This window comes from Orcinus orca, chromosome 19 (assembly GCF_937001465.1).
Source record: "Orcinus orca chromosome 19, mOrcOrc1.1, whole genome shotgun sequence".
Lineage (NCBI taxonomy): Eukaryota > Metazoa > Chordata > Mammalia > Artiodactyla > Delphinidae > Orcinus > Orcinus orca.
This window is the reverse complement of record NC_064577.1, coordinates 33,749,558-33,762,714: the sequence shown is the minus strand read 5'-3', so window position 1 is coordinate 33,762,714 and position 13,157 is coordinate 33,749,558. Positions and strand designations below refer to the sequence as shown.

The 13,157-nt window shown below is 46.3% G+C and overlaps 1 protein-coding gene across 20 annotated transcripts in view; it reads left to right on the top strand.

Annotated features, from left to right (window-relative positions):
* Positions 1–13,157, top strand: part of CCDC57 (coiled-coil domain containing 57) — a 107,989-nt gene that overhangs the window by 58,506 nt on the left and 36,326 nt on the right. For 3 of the 20 annotated variants that reach the window (XM_049702393.1, XM_049702391.1, XM_049702392.1), the window contains one exon: positions 402–4,106. The exons of the other annotated variants lie outside the window; for them this stretch is intronic. In XM_049702393.1, coding sequence (XP_049558350.1) covers positions 402–592 — 191 coding nt within the window. In that variant the 3' untranslated portion in view covers positions 593–4,106. Of the gene's footprint in view, positions 1–401; positions 4,107–13,157 lie in introns of those variants that run through there. 20 annotated transcript variants of the gene reach the window in all.

Sequence of the window (13,157 nt, the reverse complement as noted above, 5' to 3'; positions counted from 1 at the left end):
AGCCTTTTTGGAGGGCAATTTGGCTGCATCTCTCAAATTTTTTAATGTTCGTACCCTTTGAATAAGCTACTCTTCCCCTAGAGATTCTTTTAAAAGATTTTCTCACAGATCTGAAAAAGATGTACATACAAGGATATATATATATATATATATATTTTTTTTTTTTTTTTTTTTGTGGTGCGTGGGCCTCTCACTGTTGTGGCCTCTCCCGTTGCGGAGCACAGGCTCCAGATGCGCAGGCTCAGCGGCCATGGCTCACGGGCCCAGCCGCTCCGCGGCATGTGGGATCTTCCCGGACTGGGGCACGAACCTGTGTTCCCTGCATCAGCAGGCGGACTCTCAACCACTGCGCCACCAGGGAAGCCCATACAAGGATATTTTTGACAGCGTTTTTATTACAGTAAGAACGTTATTGGGAAGGTCCAGGTGTTCATCCGTGGGACATCGGAGTCGGAACTTGGATGCTGCTCAGCCCTCAAGAGAACGAAGGGGCGCCCGCATCCCCAGCAGGCGCCATCTCCGCACAGCGCTTCTCAAACAAGAGGGACAGACAGCCCGCTTTCCGCATTCAGCTCCAGTCCACTGTGGATGATTCTTTTGTCAAGTACAATAAAAATGTGGCCCTTCCAAATTACTTCAAAGCCCCTGACGTCCTAACGCGTATTCTCACTTTGTGTCCTTTCCTCGCGGGCCTGGACACTGTAAGGACCAGCTCGGCCCACTGACCACACACTGTGTGTGCCAGCCCAGACGCGTCAGCCTGTGAGAGGAGCAGCCCGCCGAACAGTGTGCTTGGAGCCCCAGGTGAACATACAAAGCGTGTGTGTGCACGCGTGCACATACAGGGCGGACTGGAAGGAAGCACATCCAGCGCTTTGAGGAGGATAGCGGAGTGAGAAGAGATGGGTGAAGGGTTTGGGGTTTGCTCTGTGAACTTCTCTGTCACTGGTGGTTTGTAAGAATGTCCAGCATACTCCGTTGGTTCCCTTTTGGGAAGGCCACCCTCCCCCAACACCGTGCGATGGTAGGTTTCTACTCTCCCACATTTGGGGGATAGCAAAGGCTGTGAACAAGACTGGTCTGTCTGCATTTTTTTACGAAGATGATTTACCAGGGTCATCAGTCATGTGACTGCGATCATTAAGTGGTACAGAATGACCAGCTGTGACAGAAGTATCTTATCATCACTTGACAATATTGAAAATGTGAGACCGTACAGCCAAGGCAGAGCCACACCCACTCTGGCTCCCTCTGGTTTCAGCGCCACCGGGCAGGGTCGACCCCAGGGTACACCTGCCCCTGCCCCAAGGCTTGTCCTCGCCTGTGTGCCTCTGGGAAGGGACCTCATCCCCGCAGGGAGCTAGCAGAGCAGCCCCTTCACTGCCCCTGGCTTCATCCTGCATCCTCCACGGCCTGGGGTCAGGCTCCTGTGCCAGCCACGTCCCTCCCGCTCAGGTCCGGGCCTTCGGATCCGCATTTACAGACAGGCAGACTCGCGTGGTTGGGCGTGTGGCCCGGAGCTGCCCAGGCGGCCCTTGATTCAGCCCTTCACTCCCCCACCTCTTCTCCAGGCAAGTGGGTGGGTGGCAGTGCTGGGGAGTCACCTGTCCCCAGGTGCCCCGTCCCCGTTTGCACTCCTGTCAGCCCAGCTCTGAGTGCTCACCCCTCACTTCTGAGAGGCCATTACACCATCTGCTGTGGGTGAGGCCAGGACCATGATGGATGCCAGCACAGCCTGAGCAGGCCTGCACGGTGGAGGGCCAGAAAAGGGCAGGTCATGCAGCCAAACTGAGTGGACTTCAGCTTGGCCCACCTCTCTCCTACTCTGTTCTTCCTCCTGCTGCCAATTCAGCTTTTGCCAGAAATTGGAACTGCACATGATGTTTTCCTAATCTATGGTATACAGCTAAGATTCCTTAAAGTCTTGTTTCTAAGGATCTTAACATCTAACAGTTTTGAAAGACTTTATTTGGGGGGTAGTTTTAGGTTCACAGCAAAACTGAGCAGAAGACACAGATTTCCCGTACACTCCCTGACCCCGCACACGCACTCCTCCCTCATAATCCACATCCACTCTAGATGGTACATTTGTCGTAATCAGTGAAACTACTTTGACACAGCGTCACCCAGAGTCCGTAGTTTACATCAGGTTCACCTTGGTGGTGTGTGTTCTGTGGGTTTGGAGCCTCTGTGCTCCACTGGTCATCCTCCCTCCCTCCTGACTTCTGACAACCACTCATCTTTTCACTGTCTCCATAGTTTAGCCTTTTCCAGAATGTCATACAGTTGGAATCACACAGTATATAGCCTTTGATAGCCAGCATTTCTTTTTATTTATTTATTTATTTATTTATTATTATTATTATTTTATTTTTTTGGCTGTGTTGGGTCTTTGTTGCTGCACGCGGGCTTTCTCTAGTTTCAGTGAGCAGGGGCTATTCTTCGTTGTGGTGCGTGGGCTTCTCATCGTGGTGGCTTCTCTTGTTGCAGAGCATGGGCTCTAGGCGCACGGGCTTCGGTAGTTGCGGCTCGCAGGCTCAGTAGCTGTGGCTTGTGGGCTCTAGAGCGCAAGCTCAGTAGTTGTGGCGCATGGGTGTAGTTGCTCCGCGGCATGTGGGATCTTCCCGGACCAGGGCTCGAACCCATGTCCCCTGCATTGGCAGGCAGATTCTTAACCACTGCACCACCAGGGAAGTCCCATAGCCAGCACTTCTTAAAAGCTCTCTTTTTATTCTGATTATGAAAGGCTGTTTGCTCACTATAAAAATACAAATGAATGCTGAGAAATTGTTAACTTATACTGGAAAGCACAAATTACTGACTAGAACTCATCCGCATTTTGACGCCTATCTGTCTGTCTGTCGGGGTGTGTGTTCACACTGTCACACGCACCCTCACGTTGGAACTCCACGTGGCCCCCGCCTCGGTCTGCACTCATTCCCTCGCTGGCCCCACTGGGAGGAGACTCCACGCTGGAATCACATGTCTGTCCTGCGGCTCGGCAGTCATGCTGTAGCCAGCCTCGCAGGAGGGCATGGTGGTGCCCCCAGTCCACCCCTACCCCCCACCAAAGCGCATCTCAGGCATTTTTACAACAGTAAAATGCCTACTTGACCACAGCTTCACAGAAACTAAAAATTCATTAGAAAATGTTTTTTGCCAATTTAGTTAGGTAAAAATAGTTCATTGTTTTAATTTGTATTTCTTTACATTTCTGTGTGTGTGTGTGTTTTGGCCATTTGTATCTCATTATCATGTAGTTTTCCTGCTGAATTTCTTTTGTCCCTTCCCCCAACTTTCTTCTTGCTGAATTTTTGATTCATCTAGAAATGATTTAGTAAAAGAAAAGAACAAATTAGGGATTTATCCTTATCTTTTCCTAAGTGGTTAGCTGGCTGACCCAATGCTGTTTATTGGGCACACTTACATAAATAGTAAAATACCTCTTTACATGTAATTAATTATGATCATACATAAGGATCTCCAATCCTACTGTAAATGATATTAATTTAGAAGCAGTGATTTTCAGTCACATTTTATGAACTCTTGGCATGTTTGCCCCTCACTGTCAGCAACCTGCCACACTCTGCTTCTCTAGGACCCTCGGGAGCCCTGGGTCATGCACAATTTCACACATCTCTTCTGAGGGCCTGGGAGGGAAAGGAACTGACATTCAGGGATCTAGTCTTTCCTTCAAGAAGAGCCTGTGGGCAATAAACTCTTTGTCTTCATAAAATGATTTTATTTTGACCACTTTCTAGAACGATGGCGATGGCGTAGCTGGAAAGAGACCTCTGATTAGCATTTTCTTACAACTTTTTCAAAGACAATAGCAACTTCCCTGGTGGCGCAGTGGTTAAGAATCCACCTGCCAATTCAGGGGACACGGGTTCGAGCCCTGGTCTGGGAAGATCCCACATGCTGCGGAGCAACTAAGCCCGTGTACCACAACTACTGAGCCTGTGCTCTAGAGCCCACGAGCCACAACTACTGAAGCCCACGCGCCTAGAGCCTGTGCTCGGCAACAAGAGAAGCCACCGCAAGGAGAAGCCCACGCACTGCAACGAAGAGTAGCCCCACTCGCTGCAACTAGAGAAAGGCTGCACGTAGCAATGAAGACCCAATGCAGCCAAAAATTAATAAATAAAATAAATAAGAAAAAAGAATCCACCTGCCAATGCAGGGGACACGGGTTCGAGCCCTGGTCCGGGAAGATCCCACATGCCGCGGAGCAACGAAGTCTGTGCACCACAACTACTGAGCCCGTGCGCCTAGAGCCCGTGCTCCAATGCAAGAGAAGACACTGCAGTAAGAAGCCCGCGCACTGCAACCAAGAGTAGACCCGCTTGCCACAACGAGAGAAAGCCCGCACGCGGCAACGAAGACCCAACGTAGGAAAAAAAAAAAATAAAGACAATACCCTGCTGTCTTCTGAGAAGCCAGCATTAGTACAAGCCCCTTCCTGGTGGGTGGCCTCCCTTTCCTCTCTGGCTGCTCTCAGATTTTTTTCATCTAATCCGTTTGTGCTCCTGTTTTACCATCCTGTGTCTACGTGAGAGTTGCTCTGCTTTAATTTAACCTGCTCTGGAATCAGTATGTTTTTTAAATCTTAAGACTTGTGGTTGGTTGGTTTTGTTTTGTTTTCTTCCGATTCTTTAAAATTCTCAGCCATTATTTTTTTTTAAAATAAATTTATTTATTTATTTTTGGCTGCGTTGGGTCTTCGTTGCTGCACGCGGGCTTTCTCTAGTTGTGGTGAGTGGGGGCTACTCTTCGTTGTGGTGCGCGGGCTTCTCATCGCAGTGGCTTCTCTGTTGCAGAGCACGGGCTCTAGGCCCACGGGCTTCAGTAGTTGTGGCACGGGGGCTCAGTAGTTGTGGCTGGTGGGCTCTAGAGTGCAGGCTCAGTAGTTGTGGCACACGGGCTTAGTTGTTCCGCGGCATGTGGGATCTTCCCAGACCAGGGCTCGAACCCGTGTCCCCTGCATTGGAAGGTGGATTCTTAACCACTGAGCCACCAGGGAAGTCCCCATTGTTTCTTTCTTTTTTTTTTTTTTAACATCTTTATTGGAGTGTAATTGCTTTACTGTGGTGTATTAGTTTCTGCTGTATAACAAAGTGAATCAGCTATACATTTACATACATCCCCATATCTCCTCCCTCTTGTGTCTCCCTCCCACCCTCCCTATCCCACCCCTCTAGGTGGTCACAAAGCACCTAGCTGATCTCCCTGTGCTATGCGGCTGCTTCCCACTAGCTATCTGTTTTACATTTGGTAGTGTATATATGTCAGTGCCACTCTCTCACTTCGTCCCAGCTTACCCTTCCCCCTCCCCATGTCCTCAAGTCCATTCTCTACGTCTGCATCTTTATTCCTGTCCTGCCCCTAGGTTCTTCAGAACCATTTTTTTTTTTAGATTCTATATATATGTGTTGGCATACGGTATTTTTTTTGCTCTTTCTGACTTACTTCACTCTGTATGACAGTCTCTAGGTCCATCCACCTCACTACAAATAACTCAATTTTGTTTCTTTTTATGGCTGAGTAATATTCCATTGTATATATCTGCCACATCTTCTTTATCCATTCACCCATTGTTTCTTTAAATACCACTTCTTCCTATTTCTTTCTAATCTCTTCTGGAGCATGTTAGATGTGTTTATTTACATTGTATGTGTGTGTGTGTGTGTGTGTGTGTGTGTGTGTGTGTGTGTGTGTTTTAAAATTTCTCTGCTACCTTCCAGGGGGTTTCCTCAAAGGTGACTGCTTGGAGCCAATGGGTAGATTCCTGTGTCTTTACCAGAAGTTTCCATTTTATCTTTATTCATTCTTTTCCTTGGGATAATTTTATTGTTCTTTCCCTGATTTCTTAAACATTTACTTCATTTTTTCATGTTTAGTAATTGCATTTTTTTAATATATAAATTTATTTATTTATTTATTTTTAGCTGCATTGGGTCTTCATTGCTGTGTGCGGTCTTTCTCTAGTTGCGACGAGCAGGGGCTACTCTTCGTTGTGGTGTGCGGGCTTCTCATTGCAGTGGCTTCTCTTGTTGCGGAGCACGGGCTCTAGGTGTGTGGCTTCAGTAGTTGTGGCATGCAGGCTCAGTGGTTGTGGCTCATGGGCTCTAGAGCGCAGGCTCAGTAGTTGTGGCTCATGGGCTTAGTTGCTCCGCGGCATGTGGGATCCTCCCGGACCAGGGCTCGAACCCGTGTCCCCTGCATTGGCAGGCGGATTCTCAACCACTGTACCATCAAGCAAGCCCAGTAATTGCATTTTGTAAGGTGTGAATTTCCCATCTGAGTATGGCTTTGGCCATGTCCCAGGGGTTTTGAGGGATCATATTATCAGGGTGATTAGTTGCCAGATGTTCTGCCCCTATGGGCTCAGGTTTTCTATTTCACTCAAGTTAGGTTAGGATTGTTCACCTAAAACACAAAAATGGCCAGTTATTTTTCCAGCAAAATGGGAACAGCAAAGAATTGCCATTTAGGACTGCAGCTACGGTGAACCACGTGGAAGTCCAGTAAGACGAGAGGAAACGGGTTTTCTCACGGGTGAGATAGGAGTACCACACGAACTACTGTAGGGGATAATGAGGCCATAAGCCTCAAAGTCTTCTGTTATGGACTTTATACCTTGAAGGGCTTTTTTACTTGAGGAGAGGTTTTGAGGGATCTATTTGAATCTCGATGGGAGGTACACTGTGGATTTTGCCAATACCAATTGGAGAGTTTGCCCATAAGGAGAGTGGTAGCTGATTCAATAGGGACAAATGATTAGTGTTTCCGGAATCAGTTCCAGAACCGTTGGAGACAGAGCAAATAAAAGATGTCAAAGGATCATTTAATTCACCTGGTGGCTATTTTGATGGCGACTGTCAAATTTTAGAACTGTTTCCCCCTTTTGGGAGAAAGAAGTTCAGGCATGATACTTTTCCAAGAAGTCTCAGCCTATTAAATGAATAGAGACGGAGGAGCTAAAGAGAAGAGGGTGTGTATCTCTTAAAGGGTCTAAGCAAAAGGGAATAGGTTCAGAAACAGGACCCTGTTGAGGTGCATTAGAGATCCCCCACTATTTGGACCATTTTAGTATTTTGAGGCAGGGGCTCCTTTCTAGCAGTGGGGCTGAGCACTGAGAGTGTGGTCTGGTGTCTGTAACGACAGAGAGAGATTCGTTCCCAATCTGGAGAGTGGCTTCTCCAAGCTGATTCAAGGAGAGGATTGGGAGAGCCTCTGTCCATCCTTGGAGCCCCTCATTGGGAGTTAAGAGGGTATTGGAGAGGCTGGTTAGAGGGCTGAAGATGCCCGAAACGCTTAAACTTGTAACAGTCTTTCCAGTGTCCTCGCTCTTTACAGTAATAGCAGAAACTAGAAGGTTTTGGGTTTCGTTAAGGGGCCTTCATTTTCGGGAGTTGAAGATTAAGAATTTAGTGGTCTTTCTTTCTTTTTTTTTTTTTTTTGCAGTACGTGGGCCTCTCACTGTTGTGGCCTCTCCCGTTGCGGAGCACAGGCTCCGGCCGCGCAGGCTTAGCGGCCATGGCTCATGGGTCCAGCCGCTCCGCGGCATGTGGGAACTTCCCGGACCGGGGCATGAACCCGTGTCCCCTGCATCGGCAGGCGGACTCTCAACCACTGCGCCACCAGGGGAGCCCTAGTGGTCTTTCTTTTAGGTGATTCATCTAGGATTCGAGTGAACTAATTTGCCAAGTTAACTAAGTCTAGAGTGGACATAATTTCCCATTCCACCCTTGTTCTTTTAAAAGAGAAAGATCCTGGTTCAGCCCATTCATAAGTATGGAGATAAGGGGTATCTGAGTGGTTTGAACATCTGAAGGAAGACCAGAATTTTCTTTAAAAACAATGTGAAGTCAATTATAATAGTTATGAACAGGTTCATCAGATTTTTGTGTGAAAACCTAAATTTTATTCCCATCAACAGGCTTAGGAAAGACGACTGTAATTGCTGGTGGAGGTTTTCAGCACGTTCTGACCTCTTGCCAGAAGCTAGGGGTTTGTTTTTCTAAATCCCCTCCAGGGTGTTTCCATCGGGCTAATTTCATCCAGTGTTTGGCTTGCCCCTCAAAAAGCATGTAAACTAACTGATATAAATCTGAGAAACCAGACTGGTAGGTTTGAATAACTATGCTAAATTCTCCAGCAAACCTACGGGGGGCCCTCAGTTACTTTAGGAAAGTCTTTAACTGCGTCTGGCAATTCACCCTTCCTCAAGGGAACATAAGTAATCTGGGGTCTCTTTGGACCCTCAGAATATTTCACTTTAAAGGGCAGGTTCTGATAGGTTCAGAGGGTGGCAGAGCCTGAGACAAAGAAGCAGGGGTGGGAGGATGAACAAGATGACACCAGGGACAAAGGAGTTGGGGGAGCTGAGCATGAGACTTCAGAGCCATTTTGTCTTTCTTTAATTGTTTGCCTCAGTTAATGTAATTATTGTATTTGCAGGGAAGCAATTTTAAATTCCTGATAATGTTTGGAAGCCTCAAAATAGCAACCAAAAGAGGCTCCCGGTTTAATTTTGATGATTTCAGAGCTATGGCTAATATAGTTTTAAGAAAGGTAAGTTTGGGGAGCCTGAAATTTCCCCATAGAAATGTGCAGGAGGAGGGGCTGTGGTTTTTAAACATAAAATCAGACAGGGTCCTTGAATGTGGGGTGCCCTCAAGACATTTAGATAACTGGGATCCCATTTTCGAGAGTTTTTTTTTTTTTTCTCTTAAACCAAAGAGGTAATTCTTAAACAGCCTGCAGGCCAAATAGCATCACAGTTCCAGTAGGGACAGCCTGATCCCAACGGAATCAGGCCAGAGGCTGAATGGCACAGTTCCAAATAGGAACAGCCCAGTTCCAAAAGGAATTGGACCAAATGCCAGCACAGTTCCAATAGGGACAGCCTGATTTCAAGTCCGGCTGAAGTGCCAAGTGAGTACTCACGGACAAAACAAGGCCTTAACAAAAAAGGATGAAGCCTTTGAACAGATCCCAGATAAAGCCTAGAGAGCTTCCAAATGCAAAAAGAGTGGAGCTCAGATCCAGGAGAAAAGCTTACCCTCAAACTCCAGGGGTGACTAGAAAAACAGTGAGCTCAGTGGGCTCTGTTGGTACCACACCTGTTTGCTCACCAGCCTTGGGGTTGTCAGGGGTCTGCTCTGGATCTCGGTCGGACCTCCATGTAATGTTAACCTAAAACAGTTATTTTTATCAGCAAAACGAGTTTATTAAGGAGCAGCAAAGAATTGCAGTTCAGAACATACAACTATGGTGAACCACATGCAAGTCGGGTAAAGCAAAAGAGAGGAAACTCTTTTATAGAGGAGAAGGGGACATTGTGGGGAGCCGTTATAAACAGTCCATTGGAGGAAAATGGGGGTTCAAAGTGTAGTGGTTTTTCATTGGCTAAGCTGTAATGATCTCTCGTTGGTTGGGCTGCTGCCAGGCAAGGAGAATGTCTTCCTCCCACAGGCAGCAGTAAAGCAGTGTCACTTCCGTATGGAGATGCAAGGTAGTCTCTTCTGTTAGGATCTGTATTGATGTGAGTGGGACGTGCATAAGGGCTCCCCTTCTGGTCTCCCACTCCATCTTAGTGAGATTCCCTTGGTTAATTTTCACAAGAGAGAGTTTCAAAATTCCTTTAGTGGGCTTCCCTGGTGGTGCAGTGTTTATAAGGATCCACCTGCCAATGCAGGGGACGTGGGTTCGAGCCCTGGTCCAGGAAGATCCCACATGCCGCGGAGCAACTAAGCCCACGAGCCACAACTACTGAAGCCTGTTCACCTAGAGCCCGTGCTCCTCAACAAGAGAAGCCACCGCAATGAGAAGCCTGCGCACCACAACGAAGAGTAGCCCCCACTTGCCACAACTGGGGAAAGCCCGCGTGCAGCAACGAGGACCCAACTCAGCCAAAAATAAATAAATAAATTTATTTAAAAAAGAATTCCTTCAGTTATTTTTAAGCATGAGTTGAAGTCTACTTTTGATTCTGTTCTATTAAGCAGCCTTATTAAATATATTTTTTTCTTATTGGAAAAAAATTACAGTTTTATTAAAGATGCTAAAGAAGACCTAGATAAACAGAGATATAGTATGTCCACTGATACAGAGAGTTTACTTTTTTGAGGACGTCAATTCTCAAACTGATCAAAATCCCAGCATATTTTTTTCAAGGAGCTGGACAAACTGGATTTTATGTTCACATGGATGAACAAATGAGCAAAATACCGAAGACTATCCTGCTGGTCTTGGGGGTCTCCGAGGAGGTGGGAGGCAGCTGCAGCTCACTGTGGGAACAAGGACACTGGTGGCGGAGGTACCAGGGAACACCCACTGGCGTGAGCTCTCCTGGAGACCACCACCCTGGCACGAAGACCCAGCCCCACCCAACAGCCTGTAGGCTCCAGTGCTGGGACGCCTCAGCTTAAATACAATTATTAACATTCTGTCTAAACTTCTTTATACTCGTCAACTTGAAAAGCCAAGAACCATGATCTTTGTGTTAAAATCTTGCACTGCTCTTGTATTTCTCTCCATTTCTCCTCCTCACCATTGTGTTGTATCAATTTTCATGCCGTGTTACTTAGAGCAGAAGTGTTCATGACAGTTAATAACTCATCATGGTTCATATTAGTCAGTGTCCTTTCTGATGTTTAATAACATTTAATAATATTTCTTTAACCAGGTTTTAAAAAGTAATTTTCAGAAAGAAGTAAAATATGGCTCTCAAACAGATATGAAAATGATCCCAGAAAAAAAAAAAAAAGATCCCGTGTTTAGAATTCTCATCTGTTTACTAAACAGTGAGGAAATCAGTCACATGTTATAAGCAATTCCAAGGAAAAATCAGGAGCACAAATTTATTTGGAGTAAAGGAATTGAATTGCAAATGGGGCAGAACTGGTTTCTCTAAAGGGGGGAGGGGGAGCCCATGAAAACTCCAAGGGACAAGGTGTAGTTTGCGTGTCTGTCAACTTCCAGAGTTGTAAAGTAGTTCAGGCACAATGAGAGGCAAGAACCTGATAGCTCCTCAGGGTGCGCAGTAGGCTATGCAGTTTCCATTGGAACACAGTTTTTTCCCTGCAGTTTCTTTTTTTAAAAAATTAATTTATTTACTTTTGGCTGCATTGGGTCTTCGTTGCTGCGTGTGGTCTTTCTCTAGTTGTGGCGAGCAGGGGCTACTCTTCGTTGCAGTGCACAGACTTCTCACTGCGGTGGCTTCTCTTGATACAGAGCACGGGCTCTAGGTGCACAGGCTTCAGTAGTTGTGGCATGCGGGCTCAGTAGTTGTGGCTTGTGGGCTCTGGAACGCAAGCTCAGGAGTTGTGGCGTTCAGGCTTAGGTGCTCCGCGGCATGTGGGATCTTCCCAGCCCAGGGCTCGAACCCGTGTCCCCTGTTTTGGCAGGCGGATTCTTAACCACTGTGCCACCAGAGAAGTCCCTCCCTACAGTTTCTCAGCTTTTGATAAAAAAATAATCTCGGGGAATTCCCTGGCGGTCCAATGGTTAGGACTCTGCGCTTTCACTGCTGAGGGCTTATGTTCAATTCCTGGTTGGGGAACTAAGATCCCACAAGTCGCACAGCGTGGCCAAAAGAAAAAAGAAAAAGAAAAATAATCTCAAAGACTATTCTTGATCACAAAACAAGTCTGGTATCATTTGGCCTGATCGTTTCCATAGGCGCAGCAGGAGTGTTAATTCACGGTGTTAGACTTCTTGAGTTTGCTTTGCTGGAACTTTCCATCACGATTTCAGATTGGACTGTTGAAAGCTTGTTTGTTGTCCTGAGTCCAGGAAGCCAAGAACTCTCCATGTTTCACCTGCTTGGTGATTTTGAGAAAATTCCTTTTTTCTTGAGGTTTCCAAAATATTCTGAGGTTCCTGGACCTGCCAGGAGATGACCTTCCTTAACCCTCTGTGAGCCTGGCACCTGCCAGTTATCCTGGGAGGGAGGGCTTTGTGAGCATTGCTCCATGAAGTCAACCACAGATCCTTACAGGCAATGGGTCCTGATAATTAAATGAGTATCATTCTCAACTCTGGCTGCCCAGGCAGGGCCTTGGCTGCATAATCCACATTTCCAGTCAAATCCTGGTAAAAACAGGGACAGATTCTCTTTGAGCCTATGCAAATTACTATATTGTCAGGCAAGTAAGAATAGTCAACAGGAGTTTCTGAGTTCTGGAGGACTCGGGCAGGGAGAACAAGATACCACTTAGAAATGTTTCATTTCAGTTTACAAAACCAGAGACCACTAAATGTATGTGGACTACAGACAGCTTAAGGGGAAAAAGAAAGAGTTCCTTGCATATCTAGAAAGGAGAACATTAAAATCACATCTATAGTGTTCCCAACAACAGCTGCCTCATCCCTCATTGGTTCCTTCAGTCCTAGGTGGTTAATCCTTGTTCCTCTCAGTCTTGGTTCTGAGGTCTCAATGGTCCATCTGCTTCTTGACTAGGGTTCTGGAAATCCTGAGTCAGTCCACTGGGATGGCCTCACGGTGGTCTAAGCAATGCCTGTAAGCACAGTCTTTTCCCACTGTGCTGACCTGACTGTAAAGCTTTCTCTCCTTTTTCTTCTTTCTTTCATTTTTTTTCCATTAAAGTAAACAAACTCTTTGTAGATGTTCACTGAAGAAAAAATGCACAACCTAAAAGTTGAGAATTATGTTTTATTCAAGAACATTACTGAGGACTGTAGTCTGGGAAGGTAGCCTGTCAGATGGATCTGAGAGACTGTTCCAAAGAGGTCAGGGAGGAGAAAGAATATGTAGGAGTTTTTGCTGAAACAATGTATATGTAGTCAGACATCAAAAGATTACTGCTAATCACAAAAAGCAGACATCTCGAGGATTTTAGTGCCTTTCTACCTATGGGAAGATGCAAGACCTTGGGCCCATTGAAATCATTCCTTTGATATGCATCTTAACTATGTAGGGACAGTGTCCTGTTTTTCTCCATCCCAAATCCCCTCAGGGTGCACAGTTGGGGTGGCTGCAGAGGCTGATAGCTTGGTGGCAGGCAACATTCTTTGTTTATTGAAATGGCAGACAACATTTTTTTTGTCCATGGAGATGTCAAAGACTTAACATGGCCATGGTTAACTTACTAATAATTTTCAAAAGTGAAAGATCTGATGAGAGTTCA